Source organism: Pungitius pungitius, chromosome 3 (assembly GCF_949316345.1).
Source record: "Pungitius pungitius chromosome 3, fPunPun2.1, whole genome shotgun sequence".
Classification (NCBI taxonomy): Eukaryota; Metazoa; Chordata; class Actinopteri; order Perciformes; family Gasterosteidae; genus Pungitius; species Pungitius pungitius.
In genome coordinates, this window is record NC_084902.1 from 11516716 (window position 1) to 11542153 (window position 25438).

General features: G+C 44.6%; 2 protein-coding genes across 11 annotated transcripts in view; both read left to right on the forward strand.

Annotated features, from left to right (window-relative positions):
- The window catches only part of ncam1b (neural cell adhesion molecule 1b), a 60382-nt gene extending 57568 nt beyond the window's left edge, over positions 1-2814 (forward strand). For 8 of the 9 annotated variants that reach the window (XM_062561203.1, XM_037468589.2, XM_037468611.2 and 5 more), the window contains one exon: positions 875-2814. In XM_062561203.1, the coding sequence (XP_062417187.1) occupies positions 875-992 (118 nt within the window). In that variant the 3' untranslated portion in view covers positions 993-2814. The remainder of the gene's footprint in view (positions 1-874) is intronic. The other variant, XM_062561202.1, reaches the window with a different exon arrangement.
- A 1473-nt stretch (positions 2815-4287) lies between these two features.
- zbtb16b (zinc finger and BTB domain containing 16b) lies at positions 4288-23904 on the forward strand. 2 transcript variants are annotated; one of them, XM_037468748.2, is made up of 7 exons: positions 4288-4793; positions 6568-7840; positions 10283-10380; positions 12645-12731; positions 19322-19492; positions 20568-20735; positions 21292-23904. In XM_037468748.2, exons 2-7 carry the CDS (start codon positions 6663-6665, stop codon positions 21519-21521), a joined length of 1932 nt encoding a protein of 643 aa, XP_037324645.2. In that variant the 5' UTR covers positions 4288-4793; positions 6568-6662; the 3' UTR covers positions 21522-23904. The 2 variants fall into 2 exon arrangements, with proteins under 2 accessions (XP_037324645.2, XP_037324636.2); XM_037468739.2 differs by lacking the exon at positions 4288-4793 and adding an exon at positions 5195-5355.
- The last annotated feature ends 1534 nt before the right edge of the window (positions 23905-25438 follow it).

Below are 25438 nucleotides of genomic sequence, written 5' to 3' on the forward strand. Positions count from 1 at the left end.
AACAACAGCAATCTAATATGTCTTTGGACACTGTAAACTTTACAGTACAATTCTCTAATAAATTCTGAAAGATTTATACGGGTGGAGCATCGCTCTCCCAGATAGTCATAAATTCTGGCTTCAACTGGAAAATGCAATCACTGATGCAACCGGCCAAGAGAACAGAAAATGTTCTCTTCCTTGATTAAATTTCCTTTCCACCTGAGTGGTGCCACTTCCACCCCTCGTGCACCAGATGGCAACATCGTACAAGCGCAACACTCCCGTCCTGTCTGCTATAAGCAGTAACAAATACCCATGTACAGTACATCCGAATGATAAAAAATGGGAATTTAACAGATGAACTCCAACAATGTTTCATTTTTCATGTCTGAAAGGGGCATTTTTTTTTCGATGGCAAAGTGTTTGGTCTCAGGCAACCACTGAAGGCCTCTCAGTGTCGCACTAAATTGATACCAACACTGCTAAAGACAACCGAGTTCAAACGGCGTTTGTTCCTGCTCTGAAATACAGAAGCGAGCAGAAGAGCTGCGTGCAGGATCTATATCCTGTGCCCCACGGCTTTAAGATGAGCACGGATGTCACATCCCACAAACACAGGGTTCAAATACTGTGCCATCAGTAGAACTGATAAACACTGTTTTGGATCAGGAAGGTTAGTCGATGATGCGATTTTGTCGTTATCTGCTTCTTTGAATTATATCTGACTGTCGATGTGGTGAAGAAATATGTAAGAAGTCCTCTACAAGCCATGTCTTCTTACATATTGGGTGAAGTTGTCATTGAGAATATATGTTTGCTTTGTTTGTTTCGGTTTGTCTACCCACAGATGACCCCACTTCTAATGTTGCACTCCGCCTTTTTTCCATTGCAGGAGTTTTTCCGATGATAAAGGCAAGCTGCAGATGGCAGACTTATCAAACGCCGTGACGGAGATCTCTGCAGAACACAACAGTGTCATACAGACAAAAACCACTGAGAGCAAAGCATGATGGGAAGGGGGGAAGCCCCGGCCAGATACAAAACAATTTGCAGCGGCAACGAGCTAGAAACACTGCAGAGTTTTGATTTCCAGTGTCCTTAACTACATACTCAAAACAACACACGCGTGTTGCTTGGTTAGAGCGCACTTTGACAGTACTTTCAGTTCTGGGTTCATTCCTGAAATGTTTACTACTCTAAACAAGAAGTTTATCTTTATCATCATAAGAGATTTATTTTATTTTTTTATTGTTGTTTTATTTAACCCGTCAGGACGTTTAAAGACAATCTCTTATTCCAATGCTGGCTTGGTAAATGTGTGACGTTGGACTCAACGTTCTGTTCCGTGCATTTAGTTTGCAGTTACGCACCAGTTTTGGATTATTATGGGAAATGTAAAAACAAGACAAAAGAGCCTGTCTATATATCGATTTTTTTTCTTTTTCTTTTCATGTTCTCCTGTTCAAGTGTAAAACCCTTTGCATTTCTTTTAGTTTGGCCTCTTGAGTTGCAAGCTTGTTTCATCTAATAGCTTGTTCTGCATGTCTGACCTGCAAGTGGTTGTAGAGTTTTGTTTACAAGATTTATAGTTTCACTTTGTCTCCTACAGGGATTTTTCATCTCTCACAGATACGCTAGCATTGATTAAACAGACGTCAATGTTTGGACTAGAACCATATTTGCTATGGTTATAAAAGATACAGGATTAACCCACAGCCAGCTGCAGGAGGGGAGAAGATTGAGAGAGAATCCCACAACACATCAACAGTGTGCATTATGGGATCAAATATGGCCCATTTCATGGTATAATATAATCAGTCTGTCTCTGCCTTACCGCAGTGATGGTATTTGGTAATTAAATGTACTTGATAACAAACGTCCTCGGAGAGAACAAACTGCCAGTAGAACCGTTGATCCTCGGCCGTGGGTTGAAGAACCGTGAACCTTAAGATCCTGAGCTAAATGTACGACTCTTATTAGTGTGGGCGGGGGGCGACGTTAAAGCAGATCGAAGGTCTGGCTTTGTATTTTGGATTGTGCTTTTGAAGCAAAAAATGAATTAAAGCTCTAAAAAAGCATTTTGTACTATTTAAAAGGTACCGATATTATTTCCATTTCCTGCCTGCAAGCTTGTGCGCTGTGCCCGTGTGTCAATAGATTGTCTTGTCATCCTGTTTCTATGATAATCTGCATAGCTTTGTCGTGAGAGATTTAGCCTATTCTTTTTATTTAATAGAGTGTATTAATAGAAGAAAAGTATGATACATGGACTAATGTGGTCATTATAACACGTGTGGTGTATGAAACTGTCCGTCTCTGGTCACAGCACTATATATTGCCAGCTATAGTGAAGGAAGATGTTTTGAGCCTTGGCATGAATTGAGTCCGTACTTTATAACGTACCCATGTCTGTACGGGGGAAATAACTCTCAGCCCGATTCAACGAGTGTTACAGTTGGAGGCTTGTTCTGCCATTATTACACATTGTTTTTATTTAACTCGCCCCGAGCTGTTGCTTAAAGAGTCCTTGTGATGTGGTCTTTGAATTTCTTTTTCTAGTTTGTCTTTTTGTACAAAAAAAATTCCTCACCGAGAGCAACTGCTCAAGAAGGTCAGGATGCAGGGTGGTCCCGGCTAAAAACAGAAGATTACATTTTGGGGGGAAAAGCTTGTATTGTGAATACAGATGTGACCAGCTTTACTCACTTGTCTTGGCTCCCTGGTCACCGGGCGCTCATTCTGGTTCCATCGGGTCAAACTCTGAAAATATCTGTTGTGTACAGTCTGAGAGCTAACCCGTTTGCAAAATAAAAAATTGGTTTCCGAATCTAATTTTGTCATTGTCCATTTTGTCATTGTTTTTAAATTCTTACTGTGATTATAACTCGACTATCCCTGCCGATGTAGCGACGCGTTCTCAACACTAGATGGCGGTAGAGGCGCAGCCTCAGATCGCTTTTTGTTTTCGCCATGTCATGGACACAGAGGACTATTTACAGAAAGGTTACAGTGCAAACAGGTTATGTTAGGTCCGGAAATATCCTCGGGCAACTAAATAAACACGTGTTCCGTACTGTGTGTTTTTCTTTTCTTTTTTTTGTGGAGTAAAGTTAAAACTTCCGTGCAACGATTAGTTCTTGATATTTTCAGCTGTGGCATGAAACACAATTATTATTATTTGTTTAGTATTACTTTGTAATTCAGCTGTGGCATGTCTCCCCTCGGGACTAATGTGACATAATCCTCCAAACCACTGCGATGTCAACAGAGTGTCAACACCGTCAGCGGCCGGACGCCTCCTGTCCCCTCCGACTGTCCCCTCTTACCCAATTTACTATTTCTCGACTGTCCTGTGAAATGGAAACCGATTTGATCTTTAAACCCGATCTCCATTCAACAGTTCTAGTTTTGTTCCAGGACAACAAACTGGTTCCCTTGCCAATAGTCCCGGTCTGTGATTGCATCCCTGATGGAGGGACGAGGAGCTTGAGGGCGATCAGTCACCGCCGTGACGTGGAGCCGGGCAGGTTTTTGTCTCTTCTTTTTTTGTTGTTGCAGCCAGTCAAGTCAGCAGTGAGCATGCGAGAAGGATTCAGGAAGTCAGGTTATTTGGCCTCCATAGTAAACGTGGGGGGACTGATATAGAGGGACAAGGGGTGGGATACGAAATGCAACAGCAGCTCTATCAATCCGCTGTTGCTAATTATGTTAAATGGGATGTTTTCAGAGAGATCATGTATCACCTTTAGGGATGTAAACATTTCCCTGAGATTACTTTACCAAGAATAATATATGATATTGTGGCACCTGTAATGTGCTCAAATACAGCAATTCTAACTATATAGCTGTTACTAAAATAAATGTAAATAAGTATCACCAGCAACCATTGACAATATAAGTAGTCGTTATGCAAGAATGGACAAGTACGGAGCTGATTTCAATCATTTAAAAAAATCTATAGTTTAATCTACACATCTTTTTTTTTATTAAAGTCATGTGCACAAACAGTTTTGTATGTAAAATATCCCTGTTCAAAGTAAACTACAGCGTAAATAAGTGCAGTGTGAAAGGACCATTATATGGTAGCGCTCGAATGTGTTGAACGTTGCCTGTAGTTGCTGTGCTCTACACTTTAGAACGTACACATGGTGGGTATTATAGTCTCACTGCACTAATCCAGCCTCAATTAATGCTCCTGCTTTAAAGTTAACATTAAAGTAATACAAAAGAATAATAATAATCGTATCCTCCACCAGGATTGTATTCCTGTTGTAATATTCTAACCCCCATGTTAAGAAAACAGATTGGTGGGAAATAATTCAACGGTTAACAAATACTTGAAAAGTGTTGGCTGAAGGGGGGATGGGTGTATTATTGTGGACTGACATTCTTGACCCCAGTTGACCGCATGGGTCAGCGCCTTAAAGCACTGGATCACCAGAGTGCCGTATAGTATCTTTAAAATATACCCAGCAAACATCTGTTGAAATTTCCAAAAATGACAACAATTGCAGAAGGAGCATTCAGGTTTATTTGCAACATCTCAATAATCTCCATACGGACACATGATTGAGTTATGTCCCTCTTGCTCCCCTTCCCCCACTTGCTCAACATTGCTTGCACACCAAAGAACCCCTCCCACATTTTTGCCTGACTTTAAAGACAACAAGTGAGTTCTCCAAATGTCTCTAAACATTTTCATTCCCTGCTTTCTCTACCTAGATATTGTGAGCGCAGCAGAAGAAATGGAAGCTATTGGTGAAACTGAAGGTTCCTTCTTCATCCTTGTGTAACTTTTTACCCAAATGAAGGTAAGCAATGCAACAACATATTAACAATGATGAGTTAAAGATCTGAAAAAGAAAAAAATTGTACTGAGGCAGAAAACGAAAATAGGGGTTTCTTGTTGTAAATTACGAACACAAGGCATCTCTTAAAATCTGTACTCAGAGAAGGTCTGTTTGTTAATTATTGTTACCTATTTAAAAAAATGGGTAATTGAAATTTATGTCAGTTGTAACATTTTTTACAGTTCCCCACTTTCCCAACCAATTTAACCAACAAATAAAACAAATGTTTTGGTTCGGATGCAGCGTACAACAGCACCATTTATCATCTCGTCCGTGTGATTTCCACGTTGGTGCTTTCTTCGCTTTTTCCTCAACAAAGACACGGCGAGTCAAACGCCTCGAGAGCGCCGGTTTTATTTTGAAAGGCTTGACTCGGAAGCGCTGACTTCGCCGCGCTGATTCGCCCGCCGCGGCTGGCTGGTGATTTGCTTACTCGGAGCAGGACTGAGTTTGGAGCGGGTTCTGTGAAACGTGTAACCGTGATGCTGCCCGGGTAGTCAGCGGAGGACGTTAGGAGACAGAGGTAAGGACAACCGCGGGGACAGGCGACACTTACTACCGTTACAACTCAGCGTTTGTCGGCGACTGCGCTCCGATGAACTACTTTACAATCTTTGACTTATTTCGGGAATGAATATGTGGAATAATGTCAGTTTTTTTTTTTTTTTTTTTTTTTACCGGGTGGTCATAATATCGTTTCGCAGCAGATTTGACCAAGTTTGACCGCAGCCCCGATTTAAGATTCTACAAACTTGAGCTCACTCGGCATCACAGACTGTCCGTTTTTTTGTTGTTGTTGTTGTTGTTGTTTCGGATAAACTATATGGTTCTTCTATTAAAACGGAACGCTCGCGCTTCCCCTCAATCATCAGCGCTGACAGTAAAAAAAAAAAAAAGCCCGCGCGCGCAGAGGGTTAATTTGTCGCAATGTGTTTGAATAAATGAGGTGGATGTGTGCACCTGATGCGCTCCGGTGTTGCGGATAGTTGAGGATGCAGCAGCCTGACAGCATCACTCGAGAGTCCTACACCATCGCTCACGCTCCCAGTTCGCCTCTTTAAATCGGCTCAACGCGCACGCACTCGTGTCCGGACGGACTGGCGTCGCCGCGCTTCCGTCAGTCAATGCGATACTTTTATAACTTATTCAGAGATTTTCTTTAAAAAAAAAAAAAATGTTTTTGCCTTTAACGCATCCAATCGTGAACGCGCGCGGCGTGAACGAACTAACGAACTAACGAACCCGTCGAGGCGTTTTGTTAATAGCGGGCCTACCTGTTGAGGGGCGCGGGCGTGTGTGCGTGTGCGTGAGGAGCTTGATAAATTGAGCCGTCTCCTCTCGGCATGCAGCCGTTATTACAGAGAGGTGACCGCTCTCACAGAGACCTCAGAATAATCACCTGCAATGGAAACTGTTGCTTTGTGCCTATCGACCTGTTGTCTGCTTTTGGTTCCTAATTAAAATACATAAACATGGAGCGTGCACCAAATAAAATCCCCAAAAGAGACCAGGATAAGGTTTTGTTTTTTGAAAGAAAATTACATTTATAATAGTATTTCTCAATAAATATTATTTCCGCAAAAATATGTATATTGATCGTTATATTGATCACGGATGAAAGTGCACACTGGTGTTTTGCATCACGTTTTAAAGTAAGACTGCCTTCTAATGGTCCTCTACCCTTCCTCATCCACCCACCCCCCCTCCCCCCCGCCCCCCTCCACCCAAACTACAGAGCTACAACTAGCTGAAGGCAAGTGAAGAAGGCGGAACCCCCACACCTCATGCGTGGGCTCGGCCAAGGTCCGAGCGGATACGGGTCTGACAAATATGGGTGTGCTCCAGCTCCACAACCCCACCCACCCCGGCACGCTTCTGCAGCGCGCCAATCAGATGCGTCTGACCGGCACCTTGTGTGATGTCATCATCACGGTGGACGGCCAGGAGTTCCCGGCGCACCGCACCGTCCTGGCCTGCACGAGCAAAATGTTTGAGATATTGTTCCACCGCAGCAGCTTACGCTACGCCCTGGACTTCCTGTCCCCCAAGACCTTCCAGCAGATCCTGGAGTACGCCTACACCGCCTCGCTCCAGGCCACGGCCGAGGACCTGGATGACCTGTTGTACGCCGCCGAGATCCTGGAGATCGAGTACCTGGAGGAGCAGTGCCTGAAGGTGCTGGAGACCATCCAGGCGGAGGAGAGCGAGGAGGTGGCGGCGAAGACTCCCGGCTCGGGGGACCACAGCGACCACAGCAGGGCGAGGCACTGGCGGCACATGTTGATGTCCAAGAAGCATACCATACAGGACGGACACAACCGCGTCACCCCCACCGCTCTCCACCACCTGGCGCTCTACCACATGACGGAGGGGAGCTCCCCTGGCCCGGAGCCCAAGGCGGCTCCTGATCTGAGCCCCAAGTTGGACACGGAGGAAGACATGGAAAGCTCCCAGCAGCCTCCGCGTGACCGCTCAGAGCTACCCCAAGCCTCAATCCTGGATCCCGGCAGAAGCATCAAATCAGAGAGCATGCAGGTGGACGACGCCGACGGCTGCGAGGGCCGCTCCTCCAGCGCCGGAGAGGGAAGATGCACGTCAGAGCATCCCAGGGACGAGGGCCCGGGAACGCCGCTGAGAGGCAGCGTCATCACCAGCGCTCGGGAGCTGCACATAGGCCCGGAAGACGGAGGCCAAGTGGCGGGGAGCCCCCTCGACTGTTTCCCCGGGATCTCCGAGAAACATCTGGCCTCCATGTACTCCGTGCCCTCCAACCACACGGGGGAGGGGATGCTGCCGGTGTCTGTTTCGGCGGCCCCGTCCCTGGGCGTGCCGCTGGACCCGAGGGCCTACAGCGGCCTCCTGCACCAAGGCCTGCTGCACCGGGAGCTCCTCAGCAGGCTGGGCCAGTTCGCGGCGGGGATGAGGCACGAGGGCCAGGCCCCAGGCCAGCAGTGCTGTGGCGAGTGTGGCCTTCAGCTGCACAGCAGGCAGGCCATGGAGCAGCACAGGTAACGCGCGGCACATTCATTCACGCTATATTTTGAATCCCACTTTCGCGCATCTTAAATACGCCACTCGGTTTCCAAAATGTAACAATGACTTGTCAAATCCAAAAGAAAGAGGGCCTAGTTATATTGTCAATGGCATTTTTCATGACACTTCTACACGGAACATTTCTGCCAACAAACGTCTGCCGCGTGTAAAAGAGGTTTAGAGGGATGTGCAGGTGCAGGCGAGCTTGTGCGGCTGGATGAATGTGAGCTGATTATTCTGTTGGGAAAAGCATTGGACTGACCCCCCCCCCCCCACACACACACACACACACACACACACCCCAGGCCCCTAGAATGTTAAAAATACTATGAGGGTTAAAAGCTGGAAGGAGCAACAGCAATTATGTTGATTTATTCACAGGGACACCTGCTCTTCATGTCTTAACAGTGGGACAGCTCGGGAAGTAGTGAATCGGGGTCTCGATCAGGAATTTGACGTACAGAAGCCTTATCGCAGGGATTACGCTGTTATCTTCTCAGCTTTATTTTCCTAAATTCCGGTTGATTATTTGTGCAGAAGCGTGCCCCACACAACAGGCTGCCTCCCAGGCTATTTGATATGCATTCCTTTGCTTCAGCAGAGAGGAGCCTCTCAGCAGGGACCGGGCTGGACGCTTCAGCTAGATGATGGATAACTTCTGCTTCACAACCTGCTCTGTTGTGTTTAGTTCATTCCTTCTTCCTTCACAAGCCTGTCAGCTCCCATTCTGTCATCGTCCTCAAAAAGTGACCGACTCGCACAGTGACTATACTCTCATTAACTTAATTGCGGATGCTTGTAATTGTGAGGGCTTGGCGGTGTTTGACTCATCGCTAATCATTAGAAACAAGGAAATCTGTGAGTCGAAATCCCTCATTTTTGCATTTAGCCCGTGATTAGGATCGCGGCCCTCGCCTCCCCTCCCCTTCGCGCCCCGTGGCTGACATTTCCGCCCGGTGAAACGGAGCGTCCTGTGGGATATTAAGTGATGCGCAGTGCTTTACTCGCGGAGACAGCCCGCATGTCCGCAGGTAGAAGGAGTTACATTGGTGGCACTGCTTAAGGATGAAATGAAGTTTTAGGAGGTCTGTAATCAGGTCACTGAGCATACACCTGGTGTGCAGATTGACATTTTGGAGTTTGGTTGTGAAAGGTTCTCCGTTGACCGAAACTACAGATAATTGACAGATTTGGTTTTGGATGCTTGCTCAAGTAGTACTTCAAAAATAACAAAATAAATTTAACTAAAGGTAGAAATATGCATTATTGCATTACAGCCTGTTATGTCTGGAAACAGTGCAGCTGCTGTGAGTACACAAAGACTGCATTATGATGCCTTCACAATAAAATGTTAAGATTATATGGAGATCTGGCAACCTGTGAACACAGTATTTTTTTTAAATGAATAGGGATTGAAATAATACAATTAGATTTATTTTCATTATATTTATTTTTCCGGGTCTTTTGTGTTTGTTGAGACAGGAGATGAAACGCAATAAACCTGTTGAGCCGAACCCGACCTGAGAACGTGTGGTTACATGGTCAACCTTTCAAACCACTTCACTGCCATCCGCATCATTAAATGCGGATGGAAAGAGATGAGTTACACACATCACCGTTACATGGTTGAAACCTCAGACTACTGGGGCATTATGAAACCGTAAATAAAAACAAACGAAACTCATGCTCTATTACATCATCATCTTTTAAAATGACAGAAGAAAAAAATAAATAAAAAACCCGCTCCTGATCACGTCGCTCCCTTTTCCCTAATGGGATAATGTTGATTTCAAGCGTGCTAAGTTGTATCTCGAGACTCATTCATTTTGACCACTGAGTTCATTTAATGGTGGAGTCTTTGCAGGCTGTTAGCAGGGTGATGTAAGGATAACAGTACAGATGCCTCGCACGCACGGATGTGTGTGATATGATATGATAGGTTTCGCTGCCGCCGGAGCTTCAGCGAATCATCGTCTTTTCTCCTTTTTTTCATTGCGCTTACAGGAGAAGTGTGTGTGTGTGTGTGTGTGGGGGTGTGCGTGTGTTGTGTGTTGTTTGTGTGTATGCCCACTGTCTTGCAGTGCTCGCGGGTGGAGGCACGCGTATGTCTGCACTCTGAAATTAGCAAGATATCCCATTGTCTGTGTTCTTTTAGCATTCATGCGTTGTGATTCACAACTCCAAGGGCCTCTCACACTAATGATGTTGCATTCAGCGAGGGATTCTTGACGGAATTAAAACATGCTCCTCTTGTTGCGAGGACAATGATGCTTCTGGGTTAGGGAGACCTTACAGAAGAAGAAGAAGAAAAAAAAAAAAAAGGGCACAGAAACGAGATACTTTTATTATCACAAGTGCGTGCTCGCTCTGTTCTCCTCCCTGTTAACACGCTCGCATTTGTGTTTGTCTTTCCGCAGGAGGCTGCACAACGAGGAGAAAGGCCACGGCTGTGAATACTGTGGCAAACACTTCCAGGACAGCATGCGGCTAAGGATGCACATGCTGTCTCACACAGGTACTCAGGAACTGTTGCACTCTCATCTCAGAGTATTCAGTGGCCATGAAGCCCCTCGATTGTGCGTCCTTTCGAATGCACCTGTTCATACTACAACCCCCCCACCAGTTAGTGCTGCTCCGAATGCTTGGATCATGCTTTCTTTTGCATGCTTCTACGTCTACGTACCTCTCTCTCCCTCCACCTCCTCTCCGTCGCTCTCCAGTCTCTCCGTCCGTTTCAATCGTTTCCGTGTTTTCCTTTTTTCGGAGACTCTGGCAGCACGCCAGCTCTGCCCCTTCTGAGTGATGACATCATCAGCTGCCGGCAGGCCTGGGTGTTCTGCCAGTGTTCCGAAGCGTGTGTGATGGCTCGCTCGCAGATGTGTGTCCAGGAACACACTGTACCCAAATGCAGACTTAATCAGACCTGACTGCTCTCCCAGCTACTTTATCCAAAATAGAGAAAGAGGAGCAGAGGGGGGAGGGGGTGGAGGTGGGAGGTGGATGAAAAGGGGGGGATGGGGGGGGGGAGACTAAAAATGAGACTAAAACAGAAACATAAACCTCAGTCGGAATATGTGTATAGACAAGGCGAGGTCCCTGCCCTCTCCCAACATGACATACTGCTGACAGATGAGAGGGAATCTGCTTCTTTGAACTTCACCTGAGTTGTCCCTTCATACCCTCTGCATAACCCTAAACACACACATTGTGTTGAAATACTAGCAGATCTTTGATTTCCAATTCATGGTGACATCAACAACTGCAGCACCTTTAACCTCATTTGAATTTCTGTATAAACTCTCCGCATCCCGACGTGTCAACCCATAATACTACAAAAAAAAAAGAGAGAGAGATGTGGATCTCATTTCTTTGTCACTGTGTATTTCGGTATAGCAGCCTTAGATCCCGCTGGTTGCTAAGGAGCGAGTGCTCCACTGCTCTAATGGGCTGATTTGGTATTCAGCTCGATGCTGGCTCTTATTTTGGTATGCCAGACAAAGTGTTTTGATGGAGGACGATTGCAGCCGCGTCTGGAGACAGTTTGATGGTTTATGGATGAGAGCACACTCCGTGCCTTTGACTGCACAAGACAATGCACTATGTTCTCCTCTTCCCTTATCACACAATCTCACACAACACAACACACCGCACCGGACAGCGTCACACAACATCAGCGTCTGCGGCGCTGTTCCCGTGTTGCTCCTATATAACCACTTTCCACCAAGTTTTATTTTTGTACAGTGTAACAAAACAGAGGGATCACAAAACAGTCACCGGTTTGTTTTCAGAAAATGTGGTTGTTAGAAATGAACAGATTGGGTCTTTTTCCTTATTTGTGAGCGGCGCTGGGAAAGAGTGGCACGGTGTCTGTGTAAAGAGGCATCGTGAGAGTTGAAAGAGGACCACATTTAGGCCGTAGCGCTACGAGTTCCCAAAGCTTGTGGGTGTTTTAATGAGTCATTTTAACTTCATTTAAAGCCAGCTGAGCAGAAAATAGATCAGTGAATGAGCCCCGGGCCAGTATGGATCTGCAACCGATTTACATCTCTGTGAGAGCCAACCCACATCCAAACAGCTGTGTGTGTGTGCATGTGTGTCTGAGAGAGCGAGAACGTGTGTGCGTCTGTGTGCGTGTCTGTCTGTGCAGGTGTGAGGTAAGTGCAGAACAAGGATTGACCATTTCTGCAAGCAGTAGACATACTCGTCTCTTTTAATGTCTTCATCAGAACAGACAAGGACGTTCCAAAGGTCAACTGGGAACTGTAGTTACAGTGCATGCGATGGGATTAGGGGTGTTGGGGTTTTTTTTGATAAAGGGATGTGCTGCAGGCTGGAAAGCGTCTGCTGTAGAGAGAACACCCAGCCCTTCTGTGGCCTCTCGGGCAGACAGTCTGCTCACTGTTCAGAGACTGATAACAGGGCACGGTAAATAAAACTCCAGCTCGGCTCTTTTTTTTTTTCTTTTTTTTTTGTCACGAAGAAGGGCCGTTGCACCCTGTCTGGTGCTTTTGTTTGTCCCGAGTTGTGTTCTTTACGGCGCTTTCCTCTGCTCCATTGTACTCGGTGCGTTGGCTTCCTTATGTTAACACCTGAAAAGCACAAGTGTGTGACAAGCGAGGCTCTCTGGTGACTTTTTCAAATGGGGTTCCTTTGTTCCTGCCTCGTCTCTTTTCCCACAGTTCCCTTTTAAATGCTAAATAAACTGACTTACTCTACAATTACAAACACACATTACTGTCTGATCAAGGCGCCTTATTGTGAATTTGATTCCACCTACAGCTCCTGCAGAGGCGCTGGTGTGTGATCAGTGCGGAGCGACGTTCTCCTCAGAGGACGCTCTGGAAGCCCACAGGCAAACGCACACAGGTAATTTTACACACACACACACACACACACTATGTCTGACCTGGAAGGCATGCATTGAACTGTTGACTAATCCGTGACTACGGGAATTGTGATCGCAGGGCTAAACTTGCCTGTCACGCTAGCTCGGTTTAACCGTTCCCGTCACGATGCTCCATAATTTATCAACATGGAGGTGGGAGGCCCTCTCACATATCACCCAGTAATATCTCCTGGCATCCAAACCCACTGCATGCCACTTTGCCACAGCCGTGGCTTTACAGCACCAACATGACAGTGTCAGTGTCACAGATATATTATCCTCACCTCATGCCTGTGGAATTATTTACCCCACACTCAACAACAAGACCAACACCTTCCGTTTTTTTTCAATGATCTTAAGAAAATGTTTGTTTTACAAGCTTTTCTCGTTCGTTAAATGACTGGCATTAACCGTCAGGAACAAGCTCACACAATTCTTAAAACCCATATTAACAGACTTCTGCATTATTGGAAGCAAGCCAGCTACAATATTCTGCTTCCTGGGGAGAATAAAAGGGAAACAATGACATAAGGCCTTATATAAACATGTATAAACTATTAATCAGACAATTAGCATTTTGTATTGTTATCAAGAGATCATTATTATACATTTTATATATTCTTCCTTCTTCTACTTCTTGTGCACCACAATATAATGATCTCTTTCATGTTTATCACATTATTTGTAAGGGCTTGCCAGGTCAAACATAAAACTGATTTTAAACTAAGATACATAAAACATGGTGAGAATCTCTCCATCTGTTTTAAAATAATGAAAAAAGATACGAAGTCGTTCCGCAGTTCCCACGTTTGGTTGCTTACATTTGAGCAGATTTTGGCTGGTTTTTAGTAAGTACACATTGAATTACTTACAATACAAGACATTTCATAGGGCTTATTGATCTTCTTCTTGGAACACGAAATGACAGAAAATGATCCATTTTGAGAATTGATTAACCGCTTCAAACGAACATTTACTGTCAATATTTGGGACAGAAATAGAAACCCCTCGGATTTTCATTTACCCTTTAAGTATTTTCTAACATCTAAATGACCTGATTGATAGTGATAAACATTTAGTTGCCTTCCTCTAGGGTGCACCAAAAAAAAAAAAAAATCTATGACCCATTTTTTGTCAACACAATAATGATGATCAGTCAAATATGAAGCAACTACCCTGGCAAGTTCCCAAGTATGCAGTGACGTGAGGTGGGATTTCACTCTTGAATAACATCCCACTACCATGAAGTGAGAAAGAATTAGCGTCACTTGTTGGACTCTCTGACTGTGAAAAATGTTGTTGTGTAAAGTTGTGTAGTTGTCAGACGACACAAATGCCCCCAAATACAAGTGTCTGAATCCACACCTTTTCTGCTACTGTCAGAGAAAGGCGATAACCCTCGCTGGAGCATCGCCATGTAACTGTAACTGGGGGTGGCACACACAGTATGAATACTTAATGCCTGTGGACATGGAAGAGTGTTAACGATGCCCAAAAGATTCTACCCTCGCCTCCCCAAATTGTAAACATGCAGAGCTTGGTTTCAGCTTGGCAGTGTACCCACAGCAGGGGGCAGGAGGGCATTACTCCCCCCGCTCTGACGCGCTCTACTGCGACCCTTTTGACTGGCTCTCATTGTCGCTCTTCGTCCTTGGTTGTAGCCTACACTAACGTGAGTTACAGGTGATTCCATCCGCTGTGTTGTGGATTGTGCCCATCATCTCTCTTTTTGCCTTTTGTGAAGCCTGGGCTTTAAATTGGCCCTGTGGCATAACCGCTGAGAAGGGAACTACTTTGGGAAGATCTTACTTTGATGCAATTTGGCAACTCTAGGCTGTCTGCAGTGGAAGTCTCTTTAGCTGTATTGATATGTCAGAGGTGAACGGCCGTGGCTTGCTGAAGTTGGAGAGATCAAAGAGGGTGGGGGGGGGGGAGGATGTGGGGGCGGGGTGGACTACGGGAAGGGACGGGGGTAGGGGCCATGTGGGGACTTCCTGAAGCCAGGAGGATCGCTGCTGGTGTTGGAGGCCAGGACTAAGAGGAAAACAACATCATGTGCTGCTATTTACTCCTCAGCACAGCACTGTCATAGTCTCCTCTGACCTACTTGTCGGTGCCCAAAATAAAAGAATGGATCTGTCTCTGAATTGCTCTCACAACAAAGGGGTTTGTTTCATCAGAGCAATTCGAGGGCTCTGGGGCACAGAGTTCTCAATTTTTGGAAAAACCCAAGTCTGTAGCTTATCTACAGCACGCACAGAAATAGACTGTATACAGTGTGCCTCAAGCAATACTGGCAGACCATTTTACCACCTTGCCTTCAAGGCAAAGGCCATGAGAGTGCTGCCTTTGTGTACTCACAGCAGCTGCACTGTTTCCAGACATAACAGGCTGCCTCATCAAGTGAATAATATTACCTTCTGTCCGAGCCCTGATTAAACAGTCCTTTAGCCCATTCAGATACAGCCCCGGCTCAGAGGCAGACCTTTTAGCTCCCCTAATTGTGTGTCCGTCATCATATTACACCCTCCTGTTAATTCATACAAGCCTCAAACTGATTTCATCTGTGCTGTCTTTGGCCATTGCGCCCTGGAATTCATTTCCACTGACTGTCACGATGCACAAAGACCCGGGATGCATCGTCGTCGCCTCACATTGACTGAAATATTGTTGATTGAAATGATATTGTAAACCTTTCGAGGCGTCTGAAACCCGCGTGCGACCTCATCCGATCCACGGAATGGTGGTTAAACACGAGGAACGTATCACTTGTTGCATTAATTATTAAGTCGCTTGTTCCTCGCTCCGGTAGATTAGCAGTCTGCCGATGGGCGCCCGGGGTTGTTTAAGGTACTGTCGTGTTTGTGTATGTGCTGCTGTCTGCATGAACACGTACGTGTTACGTTACGTCTAGCGCGTAATGCAGCCTGCATAACTGTGGATGTTTAACTGGGTGATATCTGTGAGCCGTGAGGAGGTGATCTCATTGTGTACACTGAGCAGGGCCCTAAGACATTACTGTTATAGTATCATCACATTCTCTAGCTAGAGGACACGATCAGCCATGATGTAATGTGGTACATTATAAAAATCTGTGTGTAATTCCTTTTGATGGCAGCAGAATATTTGTTTGGTTTGAAATTAGCTGTCATTCTCAATTTCCCAAAACACATACCCTTAATAGATCAAATCATGCAAGCGTCTCTTTAAATACTTCCATTAAAATGATACGTTTCGTTCCCAAATATTTTTAGCAAATTTAAAAGGCGAATTATACACGAATCAATCAGTTTAATTGGTGGGCTCGGGACACTGATGTTTAGATTATCACAGAAGAAATTATACAGATCTGCGGTCGTCACTGAATACAATCTCTTGTTCAATTTGCAGTGGGTTTACTCTCAGATTCTCAGGGTGGGAAAACTTTTGTTTGCCGCTTGAAAAGAAACAGGCTGCGCTTATTTGTGAATGAAGGGATTAGCTTGAACACTTCACCCCAACAAGGACCATGATCCTATCTGGTTGCCTAGACACACGGTTTTGTTTCTCAGGCAGCGTGAGAGTGGGCTAGCTCCCACCTCGGTTGGGCTGAATGAGTGGCAGATGTATGAAGGCCGACCCTGTTAAGTCACATGAGCACACATATGGTCTTGGTGGAGATGTGCTGAAATGGCGTTGCAACCCCCAAAACTGCCCCTGAATCGCCGAACCTAATGCGTGCAGCAGACAAGCGGCTCAGTAACACGATGAGCACAGTAAATGTTTATATTTTCTGCCTCGCATCAGCGCTGCTTGAAAGCAATCATTATTCCCACTGTTACGGCTCCCTCCCAGTAAACACAATGCTCAGTCAACTCTCCAGCCTTTGAGGAATACCATTGATTACATGGTATTTACCCCATTGAGGGCTAAGGGTCAGGGGTCATCCTGTGCCTTAAAAACCAAATCCCGAGCCCATTGTCTGGTTAAGGGTGAGAAAGCAGAGGGCAGTGACGGCCAACTTTAGGGCTTACTCTCTCATAAAGAAGCTCCTCTGCACTTATTACCCCAGCTTACTGGAAAACTCTACAACTGCAAATCCTTTTTCTTTGAAAAGTTTACACAAATGGCAAGGCGAAATGCCACCGCGAACGCATACAAACACTTCCCCGCTTTTTTTTTTTTGTTTACACGTCAAGATATTATTTGTTGTATTTATTTTCAGCGCCGGTTGCGCAGAATCAAACCGAAAAGCGACTGCTGAGCGGTTGTCAGTGTGTGACAACCTGAGATCAAAAGGGAGATTCTTGTGACAGAATATTTGTCATATTTCTGAACTCAAGTTTCAGTATTTCTGGGGACAGAAGGAGCAGGATACAGGATCTGTGAGAGTGTGCGAGTGTTTCAGGAGTAACGGTCTGTCCTCCCCAAAGAAACGGGCACGTTAAACTTTCACAGCTGAAAGAACAACGTAAACCAGTGGAAACACGCATTTAAAATATGTGATGGTTAATGAGTGGGGAGTTTGATTAAAGTTAATATGTTATTTAGCCGGTTGAGGGCTCTGCTCAGCCTTCAGCTGAGCCATCCTAGACACAAAAAGCACTCCCCCTGCTGGCTGCAGACAATATTACCGGATACACCGGTGAGAGTGGATCCGGCTCTCGGGTCACGCAGAGAGTCTATTCTGTGCCTTTGAAATGCCTTTATCCATTTTTGGATCGATCATTGTCCAGGCTCCACTGTTGCACAGTGTCCACTGAGCTGGCGTTAGTTAGGTATGACTCAGGCAGAAAGGGAATCTGGTTGGACAGTGAAAGGGTTTCCTGTACGGTCAGCGAATAAGGGGAGTGGAGAGGGCGCAGAGGCGTTGAGAAAGGGGGGTGGGGGGGGGGGGGGTGTCTTTTGTCTTCCACTAAAATATTGTGATCCGTGGGTGAGAAAGGTCTTTGGTCATTAGGCGACAGCGTGAAGACAGGGATTGTAGGAGCTGTGCGAGGAGCCTATGACTAATGGGCATGGTCAATGAGGGCCTGAACCTCATTGTGTGCCCTTTGTGTTAAAGTCCACAGGCTAAAGCCTCTGAACAGGTGCGGTTCATTCCACTGGATCGCCTCCCCGCAGGATTGTTTGGATGAGGGAATGTCTTTCATCTCCTCGTCTCTCGGTTAATGATTCCGAATGATCAGTTCTATTTGTGCCATTTTGTGGCGAAGATTTGTATTCTAGGTTTAAAAAGAAACTCTGTAATTTCAAAAGACGAGGTATTGTTCCTCTATGCGGAATTATACTGATCCGTGAAATGTGAAATCGATGAAAGCCTCTTGCTTTGTTTGACCAAATGCGATACGTGTATTAGTAAACAGTAAACAATGAACGTTCCGGATTTATCCTTGAAAATGTGAATTTGCTTGATTTGTTTCCTTTTCTTTCTACTTTCAAAAAGCTCGCCTGTTAACTTGATTGAACCTAAAGCAAGTGTCTGACACTCTTCCCTCTTAGTATGAGTGTGCTGTATCCCTTTCCCTGCGTTAATTCCAATTTAATTGCCAGTTGCCTCAAGGCACTTCAATAACAGTAACAAATGATTTGATTTAGTGGACCTCATCAGACTGCATTTTAAATGCGACACAGCAACCCCACTTGAATTCCAATGAAGTGCTGGCACAGTCCTCTGTTTACTAATGATCCTCCGCTGGAGATGTCTGATTGAATCTGAGTCAGGAGCAATGGGACCTGCTAGCATTGTAAATGATCTGCAACCTGAGCAGACGGAGAAATAAGGACCTCATAATCTCACATTAAAGCTCTCACTCTCCAGGACATGCACATCATGTCCAATGCAGCCGATTAACCAGTCCCTCGCTCTCCGCCGCATGTATGAATTTGCTCCGGGAATGGGCTCGCGTGCTGGCGCACAGAGCCTGGGAAGATCAAGTGTCGACTGTATGACAGCCAATGGATCTTCTTCACATGGCCATTTTGACTCGAGCTGCACCCTGCCAGCCAACACCCCATCTGTATTCCTCTCCACACGCGGTGCAACAGGAAAGCAGCCCCAAAGAGATGCCAGGTCACACGCAGGATTAAACTGGATTGTGTTTTTTCTTTTTTCTTTTTTCCTGCAGTCCTGCCTTTAATGGCTTGATATCACTACTTAACATTCTACACGGAGCGCATGGAGTAGGCATCATTTAGGGTGGAGCCACTATCAGCCGCTCTTTGAGCACAGAGACAGAGGACTTCACAGGCTAGAGCTGACTCCTGATGGGGAATGGAGGGAATAATTACACATCTAACACACCGGGAAGAAGCCATTGATTGTGTGATTGGCATGCTGTGCATTGTGTGGGAAATTCTTACAGAAAACAATGACTTTCATGGTTTAAAATAGAAGGTACAAAGACCCCGCAGTTGAAAGTGCCTGTGGGCTTTTAGGGGAGTTAGTTTAGGTAGAGGCACTTGCTCTTTGAAAGAAGCTTTTCCCTCTGAGGACTCACACAAAGTTGAAGTGACCCAGTTTCCCCACTTAAGGCCCTGTCTGTGTATGGTACTGAAATAACTGTGTGTCTGTGTCTTGTGCGTTCTCCAGGGACTGACATGGCGGTGTTCTGTCTGCTGTGTGCGAAGCGCTTCCAGACCCAGAAGGCCCTGCAGCAGCACATGGAGGTCCACGCAGGCATGCACAGCTACATCTGCAGCCACTGCGAGCGCCCCTTCCCCAGCCACACGACCCTCAAAAGACACTTGCGCTCGCACACGGGTAAGAAACGGGATCGTTTCCACCCTAATCGCTGCCTATGGTGTTGTTGGCTGTCCTGAAAACATAAGCCCGTGGCGTGAAATGCGTGCATATTTTGAAAAAGAGACAAAGACGGCTGTATTTATTTATGTATATGGGTTAATTTCCTTAGGTAGCTGTAAGGTTTATGATCATTTGCATGCATCTTCTCCCACCCCCCTTTTCACTTCTCTTTAAGATGAGTCACCTCTCTGATGACAGCACTGTACCGTTCTGGCCGGTGCATATTTTGGGCAATTTCATCCTGTTTATATTTTGGGTTCTTAGTCAGCCTTTGGGCTTCCGCAATTCACGGCTGTCAGATCTAGTGCGGTTCAGCCAAAATGATAGCGGAAACCCAAATAAATTTTGAAGGAAAAGCAAATGGAAATGACTTGTCTATGTGTTCTACCAAGGGTGAGTTTTACTGCCGCGGGAGACTGCGAGATATTTACTGAAAAGATGTCCCCCCTTTCTTCTTTTACCTTAAATAACACTCCCAGCTGTCAGGATGGCTTGACGTCTAGACAGGACAAATCCATAATTGATGTGAAGAGACAGAAGTGAAGGGAGTTTTGGCCATGGCAGCGTATCTTGTTTGTATGGCATTCTGCTTGGAAGTAACATTTTGTAAATGTCATCTGCTCCACAGTGGGGCCGGGGGATTGGGGGAGAATCGGCCCTGTAATGAGGAGAGCAATGTATCCTCTGACTTGGCTGTTGCTGTGGACACTGAGATAATGAGGCACATAGGTCATCGGAGATGAGTCAAACCCTCGGCCTGGGAGAGAAATAGATTAGCTACAGTATAGAGAACATAGCAGAACACGCCCGGCGGACTTTTATTAGCTATTAGCGGACAGCCAAGGGGAGCGTCCTCGTGTCATAACATTAACATCGTCTGAAAGCACATCACTTCCCGGGCTCGAGGTGCACGTGCGGAACGGCCCTTTCGACTGGTTGACCCGCGCGGCGCGGAGCACGAGGAAGGCGCCTTTTTAAACGCTTCTCGCGATGACGTGCCGTGTTGCCGTTGGTGGCCGACTGTGTTTTTCAGGCGATCACCCGTTCGAGTGCGAGTTCTGCGGGAGCTGTTTCAGAGACGACGGCACGCTGAGGGGCCACAAGCGCATCCACACAGGGGAGAAGCCTTATGAGTGCAACGGCTGCGGGAAGAGGTTCAGCCTCAAACACCAGCTAGAAACACACTACCGTGTACATACGGGTGAGTCCACACGCGAGGACACACTCTGTTCTTTAACATGTTGCAATTTAGGATTTTGTCAACAGGTCCCACAAATGGACCAATCCCTTCAATTTCTTTGGTGGTATTTTATTATTTTTATGTCTCACTTATTTTGTCCTCATTTTGGTGAAATAAATACTCACCTAATATCCTCCCACAAACAATTTACTTATACTTACTCTACTGTATAAGTCGCTTTAGTACCATGTTCTTTTTATCGCAACCATTATATTTGTGACCTGTTCTCAAAAGATTGAAGTGGAATGGTCTTAAATCAGCGATACAAACACGACAGAACCACTCCAGTTTTTCTCTGGGTCACCTGCCACCGGATTCCTCGCAGAGGTCAGAGGTCACCTCTGTCGTACCTGCGCCGGATGACTCCGACTCGCCGATGACTAATTAGCAACCCGACACAGGTCTAAAGCGTAGAGCACCAACACACACCGAGTACAGTGCACTGACACGGAGGCGAGCCCCTGTTTCGCCAGGTCGACGGGGGGGGAGGTTAACGCTCTGCGCTTCAATCTTTCAGGCGAGAAGCCGTTCGAGTGTAAGCTGTGTCACCAACGTTCCAGAGACTACTCGGCGATGATCAAGCACCTGCGCACGCACAACGGGGCGTCTCCGTACCAGTGCACCGTCTGCCAGGACTTCTGCCCCAGCCTGGCCTCCATGCAGAAGCACATAAAGGGCCACAAGCCGGAGGACGTGCCGGCGGACTGGAGGATAGAAAAGACTTACCTGTACGTCTGTTACGTCTGAGCGGGACTTGGACCCGTCCCCCGTGTCCCCCGTGTCCCCCGTGTCCCCCCCCCCCCCCTCCCCTCCCCGCCCGCACACGCTGTCACTGTTGGGTGAAAACCTCGTTACTCCAGTGTTGCTGTTTTTTTGGTTTTGTTTTTTCATGCTGAAAGATTACATGTCTCTCTATGGGTTTAAAAAAAAAAAAAACAATGTCTGACGGAGTTTGGATGAACTGGAAAAAAAGACATTGTGGTAAGTTGTCACTCTGGGAGATACAAGGTTTCTACCTGACAACTGAGATCAACGGTGTTGACACACTAGGGCTGGGACTTTAGTTTCAGTATCAATTAGATTATTTTTTACTATGAAGTGAGAGATGGTCTAGAATGAAAAATGTCAGAAAAGTAGTCACATTTTGGTGACATCTTCAAATAACTGCTGTTATGTTGTCCGACCAACTGTCCAGTCTGAAGAGATCCAGTTTACAATGATATGAAACGATGAAAAGCAGCACGTTAAGAATATTTAGCATTTTCCCCAAGAAATGACTTAAACTCAAAGTTTCTTGACCACTTACTATTTTAGCCCTCGTGCACATAAGCAGACACGCACTCTCCCTCCTTCCCTCACACAGCGTTCAGCTAATGGCTGCAGCTGGAAAGGATCCACTGTGGTTACAATGAAAGCAACCATGGCTGTGACTGCTCACCTGTATATGTAGCAGGAATCTTTTGATCGAGTGATTGACTGATTGATGGATTGATTGATTGATTGATTGATTGCCAAACCAGAGTCATCTTCTCGGAAGGGGCAGTAGATGAAAATGATTCCATGAAGGCTTCATTGGCTGAAATTTGCAACATTATCTTACTTAAATTCCTGTGAGTTCTTTTTAGTTTTATTTCCTGCTGTTTTATGTTGGAGTTGTTTTTTTATGTTGCATGTACTTGAATGGCTGCCACCTTTTGACCTCATCTCTTTAATTGCCTTTTCTTTCTTGCGGTGGGTGGTTTTTTTTTTTCGAGATTCAAATTGCTGACAATTTGAGTTTCTTTTGCAATGCAACCGGTTTTGCTATTTATATTTTGTTTATTACCAAATATGGGTTGGTTTTAATCACATTTTGTGTCGTCTTGGTAGGATCTTTGAGGGAGAGTTTTACCTCTTCTAACTTTTAGACCTACTGCAAATTATTCAGTCGCTAGTTTTAATTTTGAACCAATACATCATTTTTTTTCAACGGACACGCAGCGAAATAAAAAACAGCCTCTTTTATGTGTACGTTTTTATCATTAGCTATATATAGATGTCTTATAAGATTAATGAATCTGAATTTCTGAGGAGAAAATTTAAGAGAACATGAGAGGAAGTTGTTGTTTTTTATACAAAACCTGAAAAGAAAATTCTGACATTGAATCACTATGAGCAGGTTTTTGTCAGTTGTAGTGTAGCTGTAATGTACAACTTGTCACGGTATGTTATTCCCTAATGTGAGCCTAACACAGGCCGTATAGATTTAAACATGTTGTATTTTTGTATTACAGTAATTTGCTATCTGTTTACATTTGGTATGATTTGAGAAACATCTTAATGTTTGTGTGTGTGTGTGTGTTTTATAAGTCTCTGATTTGATTAAGATCCCTCCCTCGTGCCTCTTTTATAACTAGAGCATTGATGTGCTTGAGTACATGGGTCTGTGCTACTGGTTGTTGTTTCTGGGTGTTTGTTTATTGTTACTTAATTAAAGATAGACTGCCATGTAGATCCACTTTGTCTGAACATTGCAACTGGAAGAAACATACTGTGATCGTCACTCAGAGACATGTGCGTACTTTTTACATCACGGCCGCTTGCGACTTGCATCAAACAGGTCCCTTCAACGTGACAATGGACTGAGATTTCTGGATGAAAACAGTGTGTATTGCAAATCTGGGCATCGGTGGGCATTACCAATGCCCACCTCAGTAGCCAACAACACTCAGTGCCATGAAAACACACATTCACTGTATCTATTCTACATGAACATGCACTATAAATGGATTTCCTTGGTGGACCAAAAGAAACAGAGCACTTTTGTTTTGAAAAAGGGTTTATTCTTTGATCTTTCTATGTTGTGATAATGCAAATGTCCTTTTATTTGATGTGTCCTAGAAGGATGTAATTAGCATTGTTTAGATTATGTCAATGTCTGTCTACCTCAGGGCCAGATCAAAGCTCGACCTGGTATCCAATCAGGGTTGTTCCTCTTGCCATGTGTGCAGTAAAATCCCTCTTCATTACAGCTTTGTAACACAGTGTGTGAAAGTGTTTTCTCAGTGTGGATTCAGGCACAACTCTGTATGCGTCAGTGTTCGGTGGCATGGTTTAAAAAAAAAAAAAAGAATAAAACTATTTACTATTTTGTGCACCTTGTCTAATTTGCCCACTTTTTTTTGCTCATCGGTTTCCGAGACCTTCATCAACTCAACCCGACACGTACCAGAGGTCCTCTATCAATTATTCTTAAACTAGACGTTATTTAGGACAATTCTCTAATTAAAAAGTGGATCATGTTACACCAATTCTGCATTACATTCAACTGTAAATGATTATGTTGGAATTAGATTCTATTTAGTACGTTTAGCAATGAAAATTTTCATCAATTAATCATAGTTTTAACTAAATCAATTTGCTTTTAAGATACTGGCATACTATAGAACGGGATTATTACAACCTATTTTTTTGTGACGTATTACATTTTAGAAGACAAACTTTACAACCACATTTGAAATGTTATACTACACCGGTGGTTCTCAAATGAGGGTACGTACGATTTCATTCAAAAGTCCTTTTAAAAATAGTAACTAAATACAATTTAAATTTAATAAGTGTTAGTTCATGAACTGATTTTTTTAAATTTTGTACGGTATTCAATTTTTCATCCTAAAAATCCAGTCTCCCGTACACCATGGTGCTTTGACCCAACCTGGAACGCCCCCAGGACACGCCCCCTGTCATCACCTGTCAATCACCTGTCACTGCTGCCTTGAACGCTCAAACAAAGGAGTCGTGGTTGAAGCGTCACAGCGATGCGACTGTAAACACGTCCACAAGGTGCAAGCCACACAAAGAGTGTTAACAGTTTACCAAATCAGACACTGATGGCACAGCAGTGTGTTTTACAGCTTTGGGCTGCTTGGCGGAAAGAAATATTTTGTAGTGGTTCAAAAAAAAAAGTTTAGCACCAATGGACTAAACTATAACATGTATTGTAACATCCTCAGGCTTACTGTGGCTTTTTTGACAAATTTTGCACATACTTTGCAAAGACTTTTCTAATATGCCATGTTTGTGACTTTAGTACTTTTTGTGACTTTTTAGACATAAGACACATGAGGTTTTCCAACATGGTAAGCTTTGACTATTCATTTTTGTAAATGCTAAACTTTTTCTGAAAACCTATACTATGACGTTTTTATATAACGAACTAACTTTTTTTGCCATTCTATGGTATGATTATATGACTTTTCAAATGACACACTCTGGTAACTTTTTCAGGCATCAAAATTCTAACATCAAACATTTTTTCTTACATGTATAACCATACTATCCCTTTCCTGACTTGATATACTATTACTTTTTAACTATTTTTTCAACATGCTAATTAATCTTTTGAGATATGACACAATACCTTTTTTTGACACAACATAACTGTTATACTATACTACATAATGTTTTTTTCCATTTATTATACATACATTCTTTAAGACAAGTCAAGGTATGTCAAAAGCAATTAAACAGTAAAATATAATACGTTGAAACAGTACTGAAGGTAGAAAAACAACATTGTTTTATATGACTCAACCCCCCCTATGTTCGTGGAGAATGACTCCCCCTTAGAAAAAAAAAGTAGTGATTATTTGCAGAACTGCAGTGTTTAGCAAATTCAACTTTGG

Coding starts and splice junctions, on each gene's coding strand:
- zbtb16b (XM_037468748.2), top strand. CDS start 6,663: ATGGGTGTGCTCCAGCTCCACAACCCCACCCACCCCGGCACGCTTCTG. Junction 10,381..12,644: donor GCACATGCTGTCTCACACAG/GTACTCAGGAAC, acceptor TTCCACCTACAG/CTCCTGCAGAGGCGCTGGTG. Junction 19,493..20,567: donor ACACTTGCGCTCGCACACGG/GTAAGAAACGGG, acceptor TGTGTTTTTCAG/GCGATCACCCGTTCGAGTGC.